Genomic DNA, 23,005 nt, shown 5'->3' on the forward strand with positions numbered 1-23,005 from the left:
CTATGCTTCTAGTGACAGCGGAACTTTGTCATTCTCGTCGGAAATGCAGCCACCTGCTTACATCTGCATTGCATAATAAGGTGGATAGAAGTGTAGGTTCCGATTTGTTCATTCAGAGAGAGAGAGTGACGGAGTGTGTGCGATCACGTGTTGCCACTCCCAAGCAGAGATGCTGTCAGCTTTCTGAAGATCAGCTTTCTCAGTGAGGTAATTCTCCCAATTTCACGGTAGCCGGTGCACAAAATTCTTTCACTATAGAAACCGCAATCTCCTCCACCATTTTGTCCTCTCCAATGTGGAAACTCCGGTAAGAGGTTAGCGCCTTGGGTTGTGTAATTAATCAGTCTGTTGTGTCTCTCAGCTGTGATGAGCCTTAATGCTGAAAAAATGTGGGGGCAAAAAAAATTTGCCACTTATGATTTCTATTTCTTATTTGCAACATCGGATACTGTATATTTATTTTTCTATTCTAGACCTAATATACAGTATATGTATCACATGAAATTATTTGATGTTCATTTAAATTTATAGGTAAACGCTTATCTTATTATTCAAGTTGAACATGTATTTTAAGGAATTGATTAATTTGAAGTATTTGAAATAACACAACGATGTCATATTGTCATATTTTGTATGGTTATAAAATATGCCCTAACAATGCCCTCATGGTAAAAAAAAAAAAAAAATGCACTTAAAAACAACACCGGGGGCAAATTTTGCCCCTTAATAGAAAAGTTCATTTCTGACACTAGTCTAAATAGCCTCTTTTAAAAATGCTTTAGCCAATAGTCACATAAATTCTATAGATAATATTAATCATTATAATAATATTAATAAAAAATGCTTCTCTCAAAGTGACTAGTATTGAATGCTTTGCATTGATAGAATTATAAGCGGAGCTTTTATTAAGCTACTATTTTGAGCCAGATCTGACGAGCAGACTGTGATAAAGGTGTATTACGTCATTCCCAATGGTTAATGGGTTTGGGCGATCACTGCTGAACTTTTTTGCCTCTATTCCTATTTCATTAGTAACAGCAACTTTTCCGATTTGTTGATCTTGTTTCAGGATTGTGGGTAATGTAGTACTTTATCATGAATTTTGAAAGCACACTGATTGTGGCGTCTACAGAAGCATATTTCATCGCTTAATCTTGGAGATCATGGCAGGTCTGTGTTGAAAGGTTTATGCATTATCCCTTTAAGTTCTATATTGAGAAAATGAATGGGGTTTTTACTTCTCGACCCTAATGATTTTAGAAACAGGAATGAGCTGAATACGAAGAAATTATTCTGATCTCACCTGGTTTGACCAGGTTTCCACAGGAATCATACTTGGGAATATCTTCAGAGAATATTTTATCTGTGGGTGGAAAACATGGAATATGAACATAGAAGTCACCAGCTAGTCAACTTCCCATTCAGAACAGAAGTGTTTAGTACCTTTCATCCAGTCCATGGAGTACTCCTTCTGACAGAGGAAGCTCACACAGTGAGAGGTGTGAAATGTGCCATGGGCTTCAATCAGGTCCTCTCCTTCCAAACCTGCAACTCTCTCTAAAGTATCAATATTCTAAAATAAAGACAAAGAAAAACATCGGCTGTTTGAAAGCAATATTTATTTTTGCAATTTCATTTGGTGGCAGTAGTGGTGCAGAAATTACACACTTCAGTTTTAATATGACGTCTGCATTTATTGATCCAATAAGCACCTTTAAAATTTGTAAACAGGAAGGATCATTGAGCCACTACACATTTCAGTTTTAACTTGATACAGTTGACATCTAACATATATTTGCCTCTGTACACAGGAACAGGAGTAGGATAATAAAATAATCATCATAATCATAATAATCATTTTATAGTAAATAGTCAGAAACTGTATTTAAAATGAATCAGAGGCAGTAAGTACATAATAATACACTAAACCAATGAAGCAGAGCTGGAACTACAAGCCTGTTTTGACTGCACTGATTGGAGTGTTTTTGAGGCTGCATCCACCGACCTGGACGAGCTCACAGATACTGTGACATCATACTGTGAGTTTCTGTGAGGAGTGTGCATTCCTACAAGGACTTATTTAACATACAACAATGAAAAACCATGGTTTACAACAAAACTCAGGCAGCTTCGTCAGGCAAAAGAGGATGCTTACAGAAGTGGGGATAAAATCTTGAAAAATCAGGCCAAAAACAGAATGACAAAGATTAGAGTGGCTAAAATAAACTATTCTGAAAAGCTGAAAGCTAAGCTGAAGTTTTCAGCTAATGACCCTGCATCAGTTTGGAGAGGCCTGAAGGACATTACCAACTACAAGACACCATCCACCAACTCTGTAGGGAATAAAAAAATTGGCTGACAATCTGTCTTGCCCAGTCTCACACCCCACACCTGCTCCGACCTTCACATCGCACAAACATTCACTTAGGATCTGTGAAGAGGATGTGTACCGGGTCTTACGGAAACAGAAGACAAGGAAAGCACAGAAACCAGATGGTGTTTCACCCACTTGTCTAAAATCCTATGCTGACAAGCTGGCCCCCATCTTCATACAGATCTTCAACAGATCACTGGAGCACCTGCTGCTTCAAATGCTCCACCATCATCCCGTCCCAAAGAAACCCAAAATCACAGGACTCAATGACTACAGAACCCTTGCTCTGACATCTGTGGTCATAAAGTCATTTTATAGACTGGTGTTGGCCCACCTGAAGGACATCACTGAACCCTCTCTGGATCCCCTGCAGTTTGCTTATCGAGATAACAGGTCTGTGGATGATGCAATCAATATGGGACTGCATTATATCCTGCAACACCTTGACAGACCTGGGACTTATGCAAGGATACTATTTGTTGACTTCAGTTCGGCTTTAAACACAATCAACTCCGCTCTCCTATGGACTAAATCAACCCAGCTCTCTGTTCTTGCCTCTATGTCAGTGGATCACCAGCTTTCTGACAGACAGGCAGCAGCTAGTGAGAATGGGGAAATTCACCTCCAGAACATGTACAATCAGCACTGGAGCCCCCCAGGGATGTGTACTCTCCCTACTACTCTTCTCCCTCTACACAAATGATTGTATTGCCAAGTACCCCTCTGTTAAGCTCCTGAAGTTCGCAGACAACACTACATCCAAGATGACAATGAGTCTGCATACAGAATATGTTTTACATATGTTTTGACTGCACCAGACATATGTGGTTTGTCGCTCCTCGGACCACTGTTGGTAGGTACTCACCACTGCTGACCGGGAGCACCCCACAAGCCTTGCCATTTCAGAGATGCTCTGACCCAGTTGTCTGGCCATAACAATTTGGCTCTTGTCAAAGTCACTCAGGTCTTTACTCCAGCCTATTTCTCCTGCATTCAACATGATGACTACGAGAACTGATTCCTCGTTTACCATCTAATCTACCTTGACATGTGTCCTTGTTAGATGATGATCAATGTTATATGCTTCACCTGTGAGAGGTCATAATGTTTTGGCTTATCTGTGTATAAGAGGTCATTTTATTATATAAACATACTATGTTTCAGAACTCAAAACTTCCACTCCAGTCTGAAAAGAACATTTATTGTTTCCACTCTGCAAAAATTCCTCTTTTTGAAATTGGCAACATTGTGACGTCACAGTGCAGTGTCATTTGAATAGCCCCGCCTCCACAACATACGTAATCGTTGCAGTGAACTGATGGAGCAGCTGAGGAACATACTTCAACTCTGAAGGTGTGTGGAGGTGAGGGCGTGGTCGAGCGCCCATCTGGGGAGAGAAAAAGCGGTAAGGACATCCACCTGAGATGAATTGTGACAAATTACCATCTCTATGTTCACAGTGAGAGTCGGGGGAGACAAAAAGATGGCCAGTTCACAGAGAGAGGAGAGAGACAGTCAGACCAGAGTCTTCGTGTCTGTCCCCTGAGAGAGAGAGAGAGCCTTGTGTTGTGTGAAGCTGAAAAGCAGACTGTTTCTTTGAGTGATGCTGAAAAGCCGTCTTGTGTTTTGAGTGAAGCTGTACAGCGATTGCTGGTTATTTGTGAATAAAACTGACTCACGTGAACTGTGGAAACCGGTTCCCGCTTCCTCCTTTATCTGCCCAACCCGAACCTTTGTTACAAGGTGGTACTATTGTAGTTTGCTTTTAACCAATTTAGATGTCAAGTAAGGTCCCCAGATGTTGTTGTGTTCCTGGTTGTGTAAAAACTGCATCGCTGCATAGCCTTCTAAAGGATCCCAACGTTAGGAATGAGTGGCTTATTTAAACGTCAACGCCTATTTCTCATGCATTCAACATGACTACGAGAACTGATTGCTCGTTTACCATCTAATCTACTCAGACCTTGACATGTGGCCTTGTTAGGAGATGATCAACATTATATGCCTCACCTGTGAGTGGTCATAATGTTTTGGTTCATCAGTGTATAAGAGGTCATTGTATTATAAAAACATACTCTACATTTCAGAACTCAAAACTTCCACTCCAGTCCGTAAAGAGCATTTATTAAATGACTTTTTGTGAAATTGCCAACATTGTGATGTCACAGTGCATATGAAAAGCTGGCGGTCTGGTGCGGTCAAAACAACCTGGAGCTGAACAAACTTAAAACAGTGGAGATGACAGTGGACTTTAGGAGGACACCCCAGCATTGACCCCGCTCACCATTCTGAACAGCACTGCGGCTGAAGTGGAGTTGTAAGGCTGGCACCAGGATGTCTACACCCAAAAGGTGCCATTTCTGGTAAAAGTCAAAGAACTCTCTCACAAAAGCTGAAATCTACACCTGAATATCACCATGTGTGATAAATTGCAAATCGCCTTTGCACACCTGAATATCACCACAGTGTGATAAATTGCAAATCACCTTGCTGCCCCCTCTTCTCTCTCCCCCTTCTCCCTTTCAACAGCTCAGGACCAATACAAAGACATAAGATTTATATATAAAAATATAACAAATACCATGAAAACAAAGAATGCAACTGTATGTGTTTGATATCATTTAGGAGGTCTCTGTGTGACTGGTATAGTGGTCTCTTTCTCATGTTGATAAAACTAATGGTAACAAAGTTATAAGGTCTTTGCCAAATACTGCATAATTCTGGAGGTCTATCCCCCTCCTTAACCTACAATTTAAATGATCTCCTGTATGTTAACAAGGTTAAACCCCAGGAAGTCAAGAACCCATTCACCCCCAAATTCTCATTGTTCAAAGGATAATACCATTTGGTACACAATGTTTATTCTGTCTGGGTATTTAAGGAAAGTTGGCAGGAAGCTCGGGGAATCTGTAAGCAGATCTCCCATGCTGTACCGCTGCATGTAGTTTATATTTGTCGGGGAATCTGTTAGCCAGATCACCCATGCTTTGCCGTTGCATGTAGTTTTGTCAGGAATGTTTCTTTGACTTGCCTTTTTAGAAATGTTTATTCATTCTGATCATATGTGAAATTGGCTTTGATTGATTTTGTAACTTACGTTTTAAATCCTACCTGGCAAATAAATTATTTGATTTATTCTGAATTCCTCCAAAATCATTTATCACCGGTAGATTCGAGGGATGCCTTTTATTACCGCAAACCTATGTCCAGGATAATGATCATTACTGGAGCTTATGAATAGGAGGAAACCACGTAAGACTACCAGTCACTGCTTATCACCGTCTTAGCAAGTTGTATGAAACGTGACTAAATAAAATCATCTGGTTATGAGCAAGCAGTAGGCGGCCGAACCAGATGATATTAGTAAACCCTGCAACCTCTGACTATGAACGGGCTGGCAATTTTATGTCCGTGAGATCTATGCAATTAATTGGCCGGCATATGACTCTAAGCGACAATCGGGACCCGAATTGAAAGGATAATGAAAATTAAGATGATTCACAGTAATCAATAACTTAAAGAGATCAAATTAAAAGAATGATCAGAAATTAATTAGAGCTGTAATCTAAATTAGAGGTCAACTTAAATTGGAGTCAGATTAATATAAAACTGGAGTCAGATAAAATGAAGAACGGAATCAATTTGTAAAGTGTAAATTAACAATAATTGCTTTACTTCAGCGCTCAGAAAAGACAGAACAACGCAGAGACCTTCAATGGGCCATTCTATTGGAATCTGACATCGGAACAAATAGTTTGGCTTTTTACCCCCGATTTACAGAGTCATTCAGGTTCCTGGGCACTACCATGTCGCAGGACCTGAAGTGGGAGACCCACATAGTCTCAATTTTGAAAAAGGCCCAGCAGAGGTTGTACTTCCTTCGCCAGCTGAGGACGTTCAACCTGCCACAGGCGCTGCTGATACAGTTCTACTCAGAGTCTGTCCTCTGTGCTTCAATAACTGTCTGGTTTAGTTCAGCTACCAAGTCAGACATCAGAAGACTTCAAAGGATAGTTCGGACTGCTGAGAGGATTATTGGTGCTCCCCTACCCACCCTGCAAGAACTGTATACATCCAGAGTGATGAAAAGGGCTGGTAAAGTCATTCTTGGCCCCATTCACCCAGCACACTTCTTTTTCAAACTGTTGCCCTCTGGCTGGCGCTACAGAGCACTGAGCACCAGAACAGCCAGGCACAGGAAAAGTTTTTTCTCTCAGGCCATCCACCTCATGAACAGTTACAACTGCCCCCAAAGACTTACCTTTTTGTCAATACAACCTTGTGCAATATTCAATCCATCCATTCCTACTTATATCTATATTTAAATTATATTTTTTATCATATCCTACCTGGCCAAAATATATGTCTGACAAATTAATAAATGTAATGTGAAATGTGAACACAATTTAGTGGCAAGGCTATAACTTTCTATTTTTTAAATATATGTTTTTAAATTTTTTATATTTAGATTTTAAAATGGACAAATATTTTTGGGAAAATAAATGACTAAAACATATTCGAAATACATCAATATATATATATATATATATATATATATATATATTAACAATACATTTTCTTTATATTTTTTGGGCCTTTTTGTATATCAAAAACATAAAGATTGTCTCCATATTTAAAAATCCTGTCTCAGTCACAGTGCAAACAATAATAAATAATCATTTTATTATAATTGCATGCAATTATTATGTCATCATTTGGTATTTAATTTAAAGCAAAGTCAAATGTCAGCACAATGGCAGTCTAGCTGTTTATAGCTTGGCCCGAGGGAGATGGCAGGATGTCATGCTCTCTGCTCCTTAATTAAAAAGACCATAGGGGGCTCATTGTCATGGGCAGGGAATTTAATTCAATTTTTTTTAAGTAAATCTAGCTAAATTAGACTCCGTCAAGAGCTAATGATACAACACCAAGCATTTGTTGATCATTCACAGCTTGCTATGGTACAGGTAGTTGTTGTAAGGTTTTGGATTTCTTAACAAATAAAACAAAAAGCATCTACCTAAGGGAAGTTTTACTTTCAATATTGCTCATACCAATGGTTAGGGATTTGAACCCTTGAGTATTGAATTTTGGCATGTAACTTTGTGACGAGGAGGAGGGCATGGCCGGCCGTAATGATGGATGCCAATCAGCGGGAGAGGGATAAAGAGGAGCCAGGGAAACCAGTTCGAGAGAGAGAGAGAGACGCACGTGTTGTGTGCGTGCACGCCTTTGTTTTGTTTATGTTCGTTTAAATTCAGTTCTGTCATTAAAGCTTACTTTGATTGTTCAGCCGGTTCCCACCTCCTCCTTGCCCAACCTTACCCGTTACATTGGTGCCGAAACCCAGGAAGGATCACGAAGAGGAGTATGTCATGCTGGAGGTTTCCCAAACCTGAATCGGGTGGCGGAGGAGTGTGACGATGGATGCCCGGTGCTGAATCAGCCCAATCAGAGAGGGATAAAGAGGAGCCGGGGATGCCAGTTAGAGAGAGAGAGTGAGGCGCACGTTTTTTGTGTGTGTGTGTGTGTGTGTGTGTGTGTGTGTGTCTTTGTTTTGTTTACGTCTGTTTAAATTCATTTCCGTCATTAAAGTTTACGTTGATTGTTCAGCCGGTTCCCGCCTCCCCCTTGCCCATCCTTACCCGTTACAAACTTGTACTGAACTGTTTGTGCATACGGACATGTGTGATACTTCAAATCATGTGGATAACTGGGGAGAGGTGTGCCATTACTTTTCAAAGCGATCAGCCTTATGATTTTGCGTGGTGGACTCTTGTCTCTAGATTTGGCTTGGATCCCTGCTTCAATGTGAGTCTAGTTACATTTTCTACCTGTATTGTAATACAACAATACAACTTCTTCAATAGATTGCATCACCTGCACATAACTGTATATCTGTACATAAAATATTCGAACAACATTATTACTCTATTGTATGTTTCTCTATTTATTTATCTGTTATATCTATTTTTTATTTTTATGTCACTATATGTATAAATGTATATGTTTATATGTATGTATATATGGTTGCATTGTCTTTGCACTGGACGCTTCTGTCACCATGACAAATTCCCTGTGTGTGTAAGCCTACTTGGCAATAAAGCTCATTCTGATTCTAAACTGGAAAATGTATCTAAAATGGCATTTATTTTTTGTATTGAGATCTCACATGCACACGTACTTTATTAATTCAAGTAATTAGTTAGATACTATGATAACGTAGGGCTAAGTCAGTTAATAGTATGTTATTTGTATAATGACCAAATTCTTAAAGCATAAATAAGTGTAAATGTCCACATTATTATATATGTTTAATGGTTTAAGCAAAACAAGAGTTCATTTAGTGGCATAGCCATGGGTAGAGTGGATCCACAATACCCAGAATATTAGAGATCATTTTCTGACTTGTTAATACACTTTTAACTTTTAAAAATTCAGAATTCAAGCAGTTTTAATTATTTTAAAAAATCACTGAACCCATAATCTTGGCATTGCTGGTGCCATACTATACCAGTTGAGCTACAGGAATAACATTTATAGCATTTCACTGTTGATAAAAACAAAGCCATGGTTTTGTGTATATGATGCCTTGCGTTACGTGTTTTAAGTTGTGTAGTTTAGCGCATTTCAGCAAACGTACTGCAATTAAATGCCTGTGAGCTGTACAAAATTCTCCCACCAATTTGTATTGCTGCCCACCGAGAAGTAATTTTCTGTATACACAACTGAGTTTATTATGAATATATGGATCTAATCAAATCAGTCTTCCATTTTATTTTAGCCGTAAGTTTTGTGGTGCAACACACACTAATATTTAGTAACATCTAAACAAAGACACACACGCTTTCACCTGAGAGTAACAGCGTCTCAGTAAGCCTTTGTCCTTCAGCATTCTCATGAAATAGTGACAAACTGTGGGCTGGAGAAATCAAAGAGCATACATTAGTCAAAGGGTTTAAAGGGTCATGTCAAATTTTCAAAACAAAATAAAATTTTCCTTGATATTCTGACATACACTGATGAGCCAAAATATTATGATCACCTGTCTAATATGCTGTTAGTCCTCTGCGTGCCACGATAAACAGTGCCGACACACCAAGGCATGGACTCTACAAGACCCCTGGAGGTGATCTGTGGTATCTGGCATCAAGACATTAGCAGCAGATCCTTCAAGTCCTATAAGCTGCGAGGTGCAGCAGCTGTAGATCGGACTTGTTGGTCCAAAACATCCCACAGATGCTCAATCAGATTGTGTTCTGGGGAATCTGGAGGCCAGGGCAACACCCAGAACTCTTCATCATGTTCCTCAAACCGTTCCAGAAAACAATATGTGCAGTGTGGCAGGGCGCATTATCCTGCTGAAAGAGGCCACTGCCTTCAGGGAATGCAACTGCCATGAAGGGGTGTACCTGGTCTGCAATGATGTTTAGGTAGGTGGCAGGTGTAATACTGACGTCCACATGAATGGCCGGACCCAGAGTTTCCCCAGCAGAACATTGCTCAGAGCATCACACTCCCTCCACTAGCTTGTTGTCTTTCCACAGTGCATCCTGGTGCCATCATTTCCCCAGGTAAATGGTGCACATGTACACGGTCGTCCACATGATGTAAAAGAAAAGGGACTCATTGGACCAGGCGACCTTCTTCCACTGCTCCAAGGTCCAGTTCCAATGCTCGAGTGCCCAATTGTAGGTGATTTTGATGGTGGACAGGGATCATCATGGGCACTCTGACTGGTCTGTGGCTACGCAGCCCCATATGCAGTAGGGTGCGATACACTGTGTGTTGTGACACATTCCTCTCGTAACCATCATTAAAATTTTCTGTGACTTGTGCTACAGTAGACCTTCTGTCAGTTCGGACCAGACGGGATAGCCTTTGTTGCCCTCGCACACTGATGAGCCTTGGGCGCCCAACACGTCACCGGTTTGTGCTTTGTCCCTCCTCGGACCACTGTTGTCCTTGTTAGATGATGATCAATGTTATATGCTTCACCTGTGAGAGGCCATAATGTTTTGGCTTATCTGTGTATAAGAGGTCATTTTATTTTATAAACATACTATGTTTCAGAACTCAAAACTTCCACTCCAGTGTGAAAAGAACATTTATTGTTTCCACTCTGCAAAAATTACTCTTTTTGAAACTGGCAACATTGTGACGTCACAGTGCAGTGTCATGTGAATAGCCCCGCCTCCACAACATACGTAATCGTTGCAGTGAACTGATGGAGCAGCTGAGGAACATACTTCAACTCTGAAGGTGTGTGGAGGTGAGGGCGTGGTCGAGCGCCCATCTGGGGAGAGAAAAAGCGGTAAGGACATCCACCCGAGATGAATTGTGACAAATTACCATCTCTATGTTCACAGTGAGAGTCGGGGGAGACAAAAAGATGGCCAGTTCACAGAGAGAGGAGAGAGACAGTCAGACCAGAGTCTTCGTGTCTGTCCCCTGAGAGAGAGAGAGAGCCTTGTGTTGTGTGAAGCTGAAAAGCAGACTGTTTCTTTGAGTGACGCTGAAAAGCCGTCTTGTGTTTTGAGTGAAGCTGTACAGCGATTGCTGGTTATTTGTGAATAAAACGGATTCACGTGAACTGTGGAAACCAGTTCCCACTTCCTCCTTTATCTGCCCAACCCAAACCTTTGTTACAGGGTGGTACTATTGTAGTTTGCTTTTAACCAATGAAACAATTTAGATGTCAAGTAAGGTCCCCAGACGTTGTTGTGTTCCTGGTTGTGTAAAAACTGCATTGCTGCATAGCCTTCTGAAGGATCCCAACGTTAGGAATGAGTGGCTTATTTAAACGTCAACGCCTATTTCTCATGCATTCAACATGACTCATCAATGTGGGATTATGTAGTGTTCAGCACATTTCTCTAAGGATTCTTTTGGGAACTATTATGATTCCGACTTTGCAAAGAAACTTATATTAAAAGATGGAGCAGTGCCAACTATACTGTACTCGACAGTAATGCCGGTGAGTAACAAATGTAATACTACTGTTTCTGTCTGAGTTTGTTTGATATACAAGGCATTGTATAGTCAGTCATTTTTATTGAAAAATAAACCATGATAAGGATTCCAATGCAGAGTGGATTGTGTTTATTACATGGCTACATACCAAAGAAATACATAATTATGAAATACTGATGTGAGATTAAATTATTTTATTATGTAAGAAGAATGTGTATCATTGAGTGCAACAGAAGACGAGTGTAGTACAAGCTAGTGGCTGCCATCTCATCTGTTTTGCCAGGACGTCCCGCATTCGGTATGCCCATTATCCTGTATTTAAGCAGCGAAACAGTAGAGGACAATCCCCTCCCCTGGTCGAACGGCGAACATACCGTATTTCCCATTACACATTATGTGTATTGAAGCAGCCAAACTACAGAGGCAAACACCATGGTCGACCATCCATTACAGCTGGATGCAGATTTATTAACCCTTCACATTCGCAGCTTTTGTAAGTATTTACTATTTTCACTGTTTTCAGTTTTATACTGGCGGCCAAAAGTTTGGAATACTGTACAGATTTTGCTCTTATGGAAAGAAATTGGTACTTTTATTCACCAAAGTGGCATTCAAATGATCACAAAGTATAGTCAGGACATTACTGATGTAAAAAACAGCACCATCACTATTAGAAAAAAGTCATTTTTGATCAAATCTAGACAGGCCCCATTTCCAGCAACCATCACTCCAACAACTTATTTTTGAGTAATCATGCTAAATTGCTAATTTGGTACTAGAAAATCACTTGCCATTATATCACAAATAGCTGAAAGCTATTTGGTTCGTTAAATTAAGCTTAACATTTTCTTTGTGTTTGTTTTTGAGTTGCCACAGTATGCAATAGACTGGCATGTCTTTAGGTAAATATTAGGTCAAAAATTGCAAAAAAGGAACCGCTTTCTCTAGAAACTCATCAGACAATCATTGTTTTGAGAAATGAAGGCTATACAATGCTTGATATTGCCAAAAAACTGAAACTTTCATACAAAGGTGTACATTACAGTCTTCAAAGACAAAGGACAACTGGCTCTAACAAGGACAGAAAGAGATGTGGAAGCCAGATTTACAACTAAACAAGAGGATAAGTACATCAGAGTCTCTAGTTTGAGAAAGACACCTCACGTGTCCTCAGCTGACAGCTTCATTGAATTCTACCCGCTCAACACCAGTTTCATGTACAACAGTAAAGAGAAGACTCAGGGGTGCAGGCCTTATGGGAAGAACTGCAAAGAAAAGGCCACTTTTGAAACAGAAAACAAAAAGAAACGGTTAGAGTGGGCAAAGAAACACAGACATTGGACAACAGATAATTGGAAAAGAGTGTTACGGATCTTAACCCCATTGAGCTTTTGTGAGATCAAATGAATTCTGAAGGTGTGCGAGAAGTACCCAACAAGACCACAGGCCACATCTTTGGCAAGTGCTACAGGAAGCGTGGGGTGAAATGACACCTGAGTATCTGGACAAACGGACAGCTAATATGCCAAAGATCTGCAAAGCTGTCATTACTGCACGTGGAGGATTTTTTATGAGAACTCTTTGAAGTAGTTTAAGTAGTATATTTTTTTCAAATTTTAATAGTAAATTTTCATGTTATTAATGTCCTGACTATACATTGTGATCAGTTGAATGCCACTTTGCTGAATAAAAGTACCAATTTTTTTCCATAAGAGCAAAATATGTACATTATTCCAAACTTTTGGCCACCAGTGTATATAGCATTATTCTATCACCATATACAGTCATTGGTCTCATAACAGATGGTGAGGAGTCTGCATAGAGAGAGGAGGTTGCTGACCAGGCAGTCTGGTGCAAAGATAACAACCTCTCTCTTAACATTACTAAGACCAAGGAGATGATTGTGGACTACAGGAAACATAAGGGAGGAGACCATTCAACAATCTACATCAATGGGGCTGCAGTTGAGAAGGTCAGCTCTTATAAGATTTTAGGAATTAATATCACTGAGGATTTACAGTGGAAAAAGTATATGAACCTGGTTTTCTGCATTAACTGGTCATAAAATGTTATCTTCATCAAAGTCACAAGTATAGACAAACACAATGTGCTTAAGCTAACAACACACAAACAATTATAATCTTTCATGTCTTTATTGAACACATACCATTAAACAATCACAGAAAATGCTCTGGAAAAAGTAGGTAAAAAATTTGATTTAATAACTGGTCGATCCTCCTTTCGCAGCAATAACCTCAACCAACCATTTCCGATAGCTGCAGATTAGACCTGCACAATGTTCAAAAGGAATTTTGGATTATTCTTACTTACAGAACTGCTTCAGCTCAGCCATATTTTTAGGATGTCTGGTGTAAACGGCTCTCTTAAGGTCATTCCACAGCATCTTTATTGGGTTAAGGTCTAGGCTCTGACTAGGCCACTCCAAAAGGTGGATTTTCTTTTTTTGAAGCCATTCTGTAGGATGGCTTCAGGGTCATTGTCTTGCTGCATCACCCAACTTCTACTGAGCTTCAGCTGGCGCACAGCCACCCTGACATTATCCAGTAGGACATCTTGATAAACTTGGGAATTCATTTTTCCCTTGACGACAGCAAGTGGTTCACGCCCCAAAGCAGCCCCAAATCATGATGCTCCCTCCACCGTACTCCATTGTTGGGATGATGTTTTTATGTTGGTATGCAGCACCCTTTTTACGCCATACATAGTGCTTCATGTTCTTCCCAAACAATTCAACCTTAGTTATCAGTCCACAAATTTTTTTCCAAAGTAGCGTTGTAGAGTGTCAAGGTGGTCTTTGGCAAACATCAGGTGTGCAGCAATATTTTTGCTGCAAAGCAAAATCCTTCGTGGTGTCCTACCATGGACACCATGCCTGTTTAATGTTTTCCGTATAGTAGACTCATGAACAGAGATGTTAACCAGCTCCAATGTTTCCTTCAAGTCTTTAGCTGTCACTCTAGGGTACTTTTTACCTCAATGAGCATTCTGTGGTGTGCCCTTTGAGTCATCTTGGCTGGACAGCCACTTTTAGGGATAGTAGCCACAGTACTAAATCGTCTCCATTTATAGAAAATTTGTCTAACTGTGGACAAATGTATATCTATGCTCTTTGAGATAACTTTGTTACTTTTTCCAGCTTGATGCAAAGCAAAAATCCTTGATCGTTGGTCTTTTGAGATCCCTTTTTTTTTTTTTTTTTTTTTTTTGTGAGTAGAATGTGAATTATTATAATAATATTGTGTGAATAGCAAATAAAAAAATTGAGAGCTTTTTATAAGTCAAAGTAGCTCTAACTTACACTCGTTTCATTAATTGGATGGCAGGTTTTCTAATTAGCTTTTGTTGACATCATTAGACTAGGGGTTCACATACTTTTTCCAACCTACACTGTGAACGTTTGAATGATGTATTCACTATGTACAAGAACAATAGTATAATTTGTGTGTTATTAGTTAAAAAAGATTGTGTTTTAAGATCAAACCAGATTTTAGGATAAATTTGTACATAAATGCAGGTAATTCCAAAGGGTTCACATACTTTTCTTGCCACTGTAAGTTGGTGTCTTCACTGCAATACTGTGGCAAAAACTGCACGTCAGTGACATTTATTTTTCAGAAGGCTAAAGAATTTCGGAATGCCACAGCATATTCAAATCATCTTTTACAGATGCACTATTGAGAGTATTTTGACAGGCTGTGTCACGGCCGGGTTTGGGAGTTGCTCCACACATGATCACAAAACACAGCAGAAAGTGGAAGTCAGCTCAACTCATCATAGGCTGTGAGCTACCAAACCTAGAGGACATTTATTCAGATAGATGCCTCCAGAAGGCCAGGTCTATCTTAGCGGATCCCAGTCAACCATGTTACAAGTTGTTTCATCTCTTACCTTCAGGCAAACAGTATAGAAGTATTCCATTCCGATCAAACAGACTTAGAAACAGTCTTTATATGCAGGTAATAAGACTGCTAAACAACCAGTCTTTCTTAACCAATCCACACATAGTTATTTTTCTATTATTATTTAAATTGTATATCATATTTATACTATATACATTGTAGCTTTTCTTAACTTAAATGTTTTATTAAATGCTAAAATGTTTTTTCTTCTTTTTTTTTTTTTTTTTTTTAAATCTGATTTGTGATTTTCTGCTTTCCTCTGCTATGGAACTTTCTGATAATGCATTGCATTACCTTTACTCACATTATGTGTTTTATTAACTATAACCTCAAGGAAAATAATCAAATGCATGACATGACCCCTTTAATGGATATACAGCAGCCAAACATATGTGCATCACAGTACAGCTTGCATATCAGAGAAGTTTCATAACCGTCTACCTTAAACTGTCCTGGGTAGAGCTCTCTGGCCAGAGCAAAGAAGGGCTCAGGATGTTTCTGGAGAAAGAAGGAATGAAAAATACTTTACAATCAGGCTTGTTGATAAACAATAATACTGCAGTTTTTCTCCAGAAGCACAAGCACACTTTAAAATAGTCGTTCTGAAAGATGGCCTCTGGGTAGGGCAGGTTGTACTTCTGTAAATTGGCATAAAGACCGGTGCCGGGCGAGCGGAAATCTGGGATTCCAGCCGCTAAATGAAGGAGAGATTCACTGTTAATGCTGAGACAATTATTAAATACCATGTATGGCCTAAAAGACGACTGGCAAGTATCATTAAAAGTTTTAGAAATATAGCCTTAAGCAATTTTCGAGGTCCAAGCACATGTAAAGAGAACAAGATCAAAATAGCCAAATTTGACAGAATAGGTCCTGTGGATTCTGTGGACAGTTGTTTTGGTACCAAATTTCAACTGCTTTGATCACAGTTGCAAAATTAGGATTTTCTTAAGTTATAGCATCACTTAGAATATTTTGTTGTCCATGTGTATAAAATTTTGTTATGTTTGGATATTGCACTCACAAGATACTGGCCATTTAGTCATTATGGGACACACCCAAAAACCTATTGGTTTACATCATCTGAATGACAAAATAAATCAAGTTTATTTTGATAACTTTTTGTTAGGAGGGTCTCTACATGACACATACCACATTTCATGCATATCAGACAAACAGCCTGGGAAAAATTAGAAAAAGTAGGTGTTTCAAAGTAAAAATTGAAATGATAGAAAAATTTTCCTGTGGAAATGGGGACATTCTAGCCTTAACACTTCTGAAGTTATAAGCAAAAAAAATAAATTAGCTTAGTATAGTGCCACCTTGTGGCGATTCTTACAAAATTTGGTATAAAACCTAATTTTGCCAACCTGTTAGTGGATGCAAAGTTTCATAATGATCGCCCATTCACAATGCAACTGGCATCTTGAATCAAAGAAGATGCATGCCAAATTCCAACTTCCTTGACAGTTGCAGAGTTATGACATTTTCTGTAGTTACAGTGTCCCATGTGGGCAGAAGTGGACGAAATATGGTGTACGTCCTCAAAATGTTTTAATGTCGAAGTTTACAAAATGTAATTAAGCTTGGATTTTGCCTTTAGAAGATACAGGTCGATAAGTGAAAATGGGCCATGTCCAAACATTTTAATTGTTTGTAACTCTGAGGTGCTCCTTGAAGAAAACTGTATTTGATTCTCATGTTACAGATGTCAATATGAAAGAACATATACTTGTTGATATTCCAACTCCAACCATACAGATAATGTTCTTGCCTGTTGACAGAGATAAACTCATCTAACATACATAAGGCACACTTCTGTAAACTGTGCAAAATATTAGCTGGAGTAAAAACATCCAAAGTACACCATCTAAAGTCTGAAAAGCCTACTCATATTTGCCACTCAGGATGTAGCGGGCGACCCCATCCAGGGTCAACTCATCCAGCACTTTCTCCCCTGGACTCAAGCCAAGAGTCCGTGAGAAGAGACTGCGCGGGAAATCCACTGAAAAAGGATCATATCTGATCTTAGGCGTGAAGCTTTATGATTACTGTAAGTGTTAATGAGTCATAGATGCATTGACGCATACTCTCAGTGTTTCCTGAAGCTTCGTCCTCGTCACTGCTGTCGTCAGATTGACCCTGGAGAGATGAGATCAATAAATATTTATACAGTATGGCAAACCCTCAATACACAGTGTGAATAAGGTTTCTTGCTATAAATGTAAAAAATAACAAAGCTGAACAGTTTACCTATATGTATAGTGCAAGGCTGACTAAAAGCCTAACATCTGGTCATTTTGAGGTCTTGGCCGAAACCATGCCAGCAGGGCCGTAACCACAATATACACTGAGGGCGACAAGTCCCCCCCAATAATCAGATATGGCCAGATTGTCCCCCCCAATAACTGATATCCTTGCTGCTGTTCTGCTGCAGTTCATTATGCACCGCTGTTTAATTGTCATTAAATTGTTGCAGGAATAACATAATGGTTTAAAAAAAGTTACATTTTTAGTGTGCACAGTAGTCTAACACTGCTCGTCCATGTCATTTGAGATAGCCAATCAAATCGATAAAGGCGGGACTCAAATTTAAGAAGCTGAACGGGAACCTCGTGGATTATTCCAGCGGCACGCAGCACGCACGCATCGGTGTTAGTGTCATGCAAGATTTCAGTATATAACTAAACATGCAATATTTGCCCACTATTTTGTGAATGAAATGTTGTACAGACCAACAGTTATTTCCAATGGTGCAAACTATTCACCATTTGGCAAAATTTGTCATTTTGAATTAAAAAAATGTCACGTACAGTACTTGATTCATATGTCATTCATAATTTTGAATGTGAAAACAATAACGGAGCTGTTTTCAGCATATCAGGCTTAAGACAAAGAGCGAATGTGTGTATATTGTAAAGGAATTGAATGAACGTGGTTATCTGGTAAGCTTCTGAAGTAGCTTAGAAAATTCACTTGATATTGTCTTTAACACAAAGTACAGTGTTTTCACCCTCAGATTAGATCTAGAACATGGTAAGACCTGTGACTTGTGGCTTCAATTGAGTTTTTAGGTTGTGGCAAGGACAGTGTCACATATTTGTAATTTTTAAAGACATGGTTACAGCCTTGCATGCCAGCAAAAAGCCAAAGAAAAAAAAAAAAGGTACTGCCATGGTACAAGTACAAAAAGACTTTCTATTGCTTAGGAGCAAGTCCAAAAACTACAGTATTGCAAAAATACGTCCAAAAATGACCAAGGCACAAATATAATAAAGCATACTATAAAAAACATGGTATTAACACGGTACAAGTTAAAATCATGGTTTTACCATGATGGTACAAGTCCAGTGGTACCTTTTCGTTTGTGATGTCATGCACATGCCATGTACATACACTGGCGGCCAAAAGTTTGGAATAATGTACAGATTTTGCTCTTATGGAAAGAAATTGGTACTTTTATTCAGCAAAGTGGCATTCAACTGATCACAATGTATAGTCAGGACATTAATAACATGAAAAATTACTGTTACAATTTGAAAAAAACATTTCAGAACTTCTTAAACTACTTCAAAGAGTTCTCATCAAAAAATCCTCCATGTGCAGCAATGACAGCTTTGCAGATCCTTGACATTCTAGCTGTCAGTTTGTCCAGATACTCAGGTGACATTTCACCCCACACTTCCTGTAGCACTTACCATAGATGTGGCTGTCTTGTCGGGCACTTCTCACGCACCTTACAGTCTAGCTGATCCCACAAAATCTCAATGGGGTTAAGATCCAGAACACTCTTTTCCAATTATCTGTTGTCCAATGTCTGTGTTTCTTTGCCCACTCTAACCTTTTCTTTTTGTTTTTCTGTTTCAATAGTGGCTTTTTCTTTGTAATTCTTCCCGTAAGGCCTGCACCCCTGAGTCTTCTCTTTACTGTTGTACATGAAACTGGTGTTGAGCGGGTAGAATTCAATGAAGCTGTCAGCCGAGGACATGTGAGGCATCTATTTCTCAAACTAGAGACTCTAATGTACTTATCCTCTTGTTTAATTGTACATCTGGCCTTCCACATCTCTTTCTGTCCTTGTTAGAGCCAGTTGTCCTTTGTATTTGAAGACTGTAGTGTACACCTTTGTATGAAATCTTAAGTTTTTTGACAATTTCAAGCATTGTATAGCCTTCATTCCTCAAAACCATGATTGTCTGATGAGTTTCTAGAGAAAGCGGTTTCTTTTTTTTTTTTGCTATTTTTGACCTAATATTGACCTTAAGACACTATTGCATACTGTGGCAACTCAAAAACAAATACAATGTTAAGCTTCATTTAACAAACCAAATTGCTTTCAGCTGTGTTTGATATAATGGCAAGTGATTTTCTAGTACCAAATTAGCAATTTAGCATGATTACTCAAGGATAAGGTGTTGGTGTGATGGCTGCTGGAAATGAGGCCTGTCTAGATTTGATCAAAAATGACTTTTTTCAAGTAATGATGGTGCTGTATTTACATCAGTAATGTCCTGACTATACATTGTAATCAGTTGAATGCCACTTTGGTGAATTAAAGTACCAATTTCCTTCCGAAACAGCTAAATCTGTACATTATTCCAAACTTTTGGCCACCAGTGAATGTCTCGTGTACATATATAGTATGCATATATTTCATACACATGTGTCTCTAATACATTATAAAGATCAACTTACAGGTGTGTCTTTATTTACCTGGAGAACTGGTGTGTCAGTCTCCTCTTCTATTCTTTCAAAAAACTTCTACAATACACAATAAAAGCTCATCACATTTATATAAATTTCAATCAAATGAATGTCATAATATATCAAATTGAGCGGATAAACAATGAAAACTCTTAATACACTAAGCCTGCTCTTTAGCTGAAGGTTAACTGTGCCAGAAAGCAACACACTGTACACAAATACACATTAATTACAAACATTTCCTTCAGACATCTATCCGCCTTTCCTAAAAGCACTCAAATTCTCAAAACACATAAACTTGAGATGGCAACACTGTATTTATTAAAGAGACAATTACTTGTGAGCGTCGATAATATTTCCTTGGGTGGAAAATGTTGCTAGAAACTGCATATTATTAGACAAAGAGTGTTATTCCTCAAGGGGGCGCTTGGTGGCTCAGAAAGCCCCAATAGTGAGCTGCATTCAACTATTAGGATATTTTCAGTATCCAGTAATCTTAACTACTGTGATTGCATCATCTTGAGCAGCTCTGAGAAAAGTAACAGGTATCAGGTGATATATATTTGCATTTTTATTATATATATATTTTTTTTACCAAGGTTGAATGCAAAAAAAAAAAAAAGAAAAAAAGAAAAAAAAAAGTAAAAAGTATTCCTGGTGAAAATATACGGTAACCGTCTGGCTGCCAAAGTCTCGCGAGAGTCTCGTATACTATTGTTAAGGTTAAGTTTAGAGTTAAATTTAGTTATAGTATTCGGGTTAGGTTTAGGTTAAAGGGATAGTTCACCTAAAAAGGATAATTCTCTCATCATTTACTCACCCTCATGCCATCCCAGGTGTGTATGATTTTCTTTCTTCATCAGAACACATTTGAAGAAAAAATACAAAAATATCTTGGCTCAGTTGAGGTCCTTAAAATGCAAGTGGATGGTGATCCAACATTTGAAGCTCTGAAAAGAACAGACAGTCTGCATAAACATCATCCATATGACTCCACTGGTCAAATTAGTGTCTTCTAAAGCGAAACGACTACTTTTGATGCGAAAAAGATAAATATTTAAGTACTTTTTAAACTATAAATCATTGTGGTCAGCAGCCATATGCGCATGCCCATGAGAGGGCAGAGTTCACGCAGTCTCTTGTGACGTATTCGCATTGGCATGTTATGGATGAAATCTCACGTTTTTCTCTTGATTGAGACATCCAGGATGAGCACACAAATGCCACAATGTGAGTGAACAAGCAGATAAAATCAACAAAGCTTCTGTACAGCATTCCTACTACTCAGTTGTAAACAGCACTGCTCTTCCTGGTGTGTCACATGTGCGTCTGTTCTCGTGTGAACATGCCAATGTGGTTACGTCACACGCACATACTGCTGCTGACCAGAAGCGATGATTTACAGTTAAAAAGTACTTAAATATTGATCTTTATCACAGCAAAAGCGATCGTTTCGCTTTAGAAGACATACATTTATCCAGTAGAGTCGTATAGATAACGTTTATGCTCTCTGTCTGTTCTCTTTGGAGCTTCAAAGGTTGGCTCACCATCCACCATCCAAAAAATGATTGTTTTTTTGTCTTGGATGTTGTCTGCCTTAATGTCTACGATAGACAAACACTTTTGGACATTGGTTCTGCAATAGGAAAACCAGACTTTAAATACCTCAATGCCGACCCACTGTTTACAAACATGACAGCGGAGCTCTTTGTCTGGGCAGCCCGGCCGTGGAAATGCAGCCAGAAAAGGGGAAGGAGAGCAGGCGTTCTCATCAGACTAAGACGTCGCGCAAATCGACCCCCGCTACCCAATATTCTACTGGCAAATGTTCAGTCTCTGGACAACAAGCTCTGCGAGCTGAGAGTGTGGATCTCTTTCCAACGAAAGACGAGGGACTGCTGCATTATCAGAAACTTGGATGTCTGCGGAGATTCCAGACACAGCCATCGAACCCGCGGGGTTCTCCGTGCACTGAGCGGATAGAGCGAAAGACCTCTCAGGTAAAAACAGAGGTGGTGGTGTATGTTTTATGATCAACAAATCCTGGTGTGATCAGAGGAACATACATTCTATCAAGTCTTTCTGCTCTCCTGATCTGGAATTTCTCATGCTTCTGTGTCGACCATTCTGGCTACCGAGGGAATTCACAGCAATCATTATCACTGCTGTGTACATCCCGCACAAGCCGACACAGACCGGGCACTCAAGGAACTGTGTGGGACTATAAGCAAGCAGGAAACCGCGCACCTTAACAAGGGACTTTAACAAAGCCAACTTCAAGTCAATAGCACCAAAATACTACCAACACATCAATTTCAACACACGAGGGGACCGGGTTTTGGACAATTGCTTCTCTCCCTGCTGGGATGGCTACAAATCCCTCCCCCACACACCATTTGGCAAATCGGACCACTCTTCCAATCTGCTTCTGCCTGCTTACAAGCAGAAACTTAAACAGGAAGCACCACCCTCAGAACGATCCAGAGCTGGTCGGACCAATCAGACTCTATAATACAAGACTGTTTTGATCACACGGACTGGGAGATGTTCCGGTCCGCCTCTGATGATGACATTGAGGTATACGCTGATAGCGTAATATGTTTCATCAGGAAGTGCATAGAGGATGTTGTACCGACCAAAACAATACAGAAACCATGGATTAATAGCGATGTTCGTGCGGCACTTAATGCGCGGACCTCCGCTTTTAATTCTGGGAATGCGGAGGAGCACAAACAAGCCAGTTATGCCCTCCGCAAAACTATCAGAGCAGCCAAATGCTAGTACAGGGACAAGATTGAAGGACAGTTCAACACCACCGACTCTAGAAGCATGTGGCAGGTAATTAATATCATTACGGACTTCAAAGGGAATAAAAACTCTGCCATGAACACCGCTGCCTCTCTCCCGGATGAGCTAAATACTTTTAATGCTCGTTTCGAGGGAAATAACACCGCCCTCATGGAGAGAGCTCTCACGGCCGAAACTACAGAGGTTAGTTCACTCTCCGTCTCTGTAGCGGATGTAACCCAATCCT

At 39.5% G+C, this 23,005-nt stretch overlaps 1 protein-coding gene across 1 annotated transcript; it reads right to left on the reverse strand.

The window, feature by feature from the left end:
• Window positions 1–8: 8 nt before the first annotated feature.
• Window positions 9–20,223, reverse strand: LOC127421796 (NAD-dependent protein deacetylase sirtuin-2-like). The gene is made up of 12 exons (XM_051664923.1): window positions 20,209–20,223; window positions 19,981–20,028; window positions 17,358–17,409; window positions 17,162–17,272; window positions 17,000–17,041; window positions 15,855–15,961; window positions 15,709–15,765; window positions 9,228–9,296; window positions 1,444–1,573; window positions 1,304–1,363; window positions 196–379; window positions 9–63 (listed from the first exon to the last, which is right to left on the reverse strand). The coding sequence occupies exons 1-12, from the start codon at window positions 20,221–20,223 to the stop codon at window positions 9–11; spliced, it is 930 nt and encodes a 309-aa protein (XP_051520883.1).
• Window positions 20,224–23,005: the final 2,782 nt, after the last annotated feature.

This window comes from Myxocyprinus asiaticus, chromosome 31 (assembly GCF_019703515.2).
Source record: "Myxocyprinus asiaticus isolate MX2 ecotype Aquarium Trade chromosome 31, UBuf_Myxa_2, whole genome shotgun sequence".
Taxonomy (NCBI): Eukaryota; Metazoa; Chordata; class Actinopteri; order Cypriniformes; family Catostomidae; genus Myxocyprinus; species Myxocyprinus asiaticus.

Excerpts from the sequence above, each read along its gene's own strand:
- LOC127421796 (XM_051664923.1), bottom strand. Across the intron at positions 17,410-19,980 it reads CTGACACACCAGTTCTCCAG|GGTCAATCTGACGACAGCAG; the intron begins GTAAATAAAGAC and ends TCATCTCTCCAG. Across the intron at positions 9,297-15,708 it reads TCTACCCAGGACAGTTTAAG|CCCACAGTTTGTCACTATTT; the intron begins GTAGACGGTTAT and ends TGATTTCTCCAG.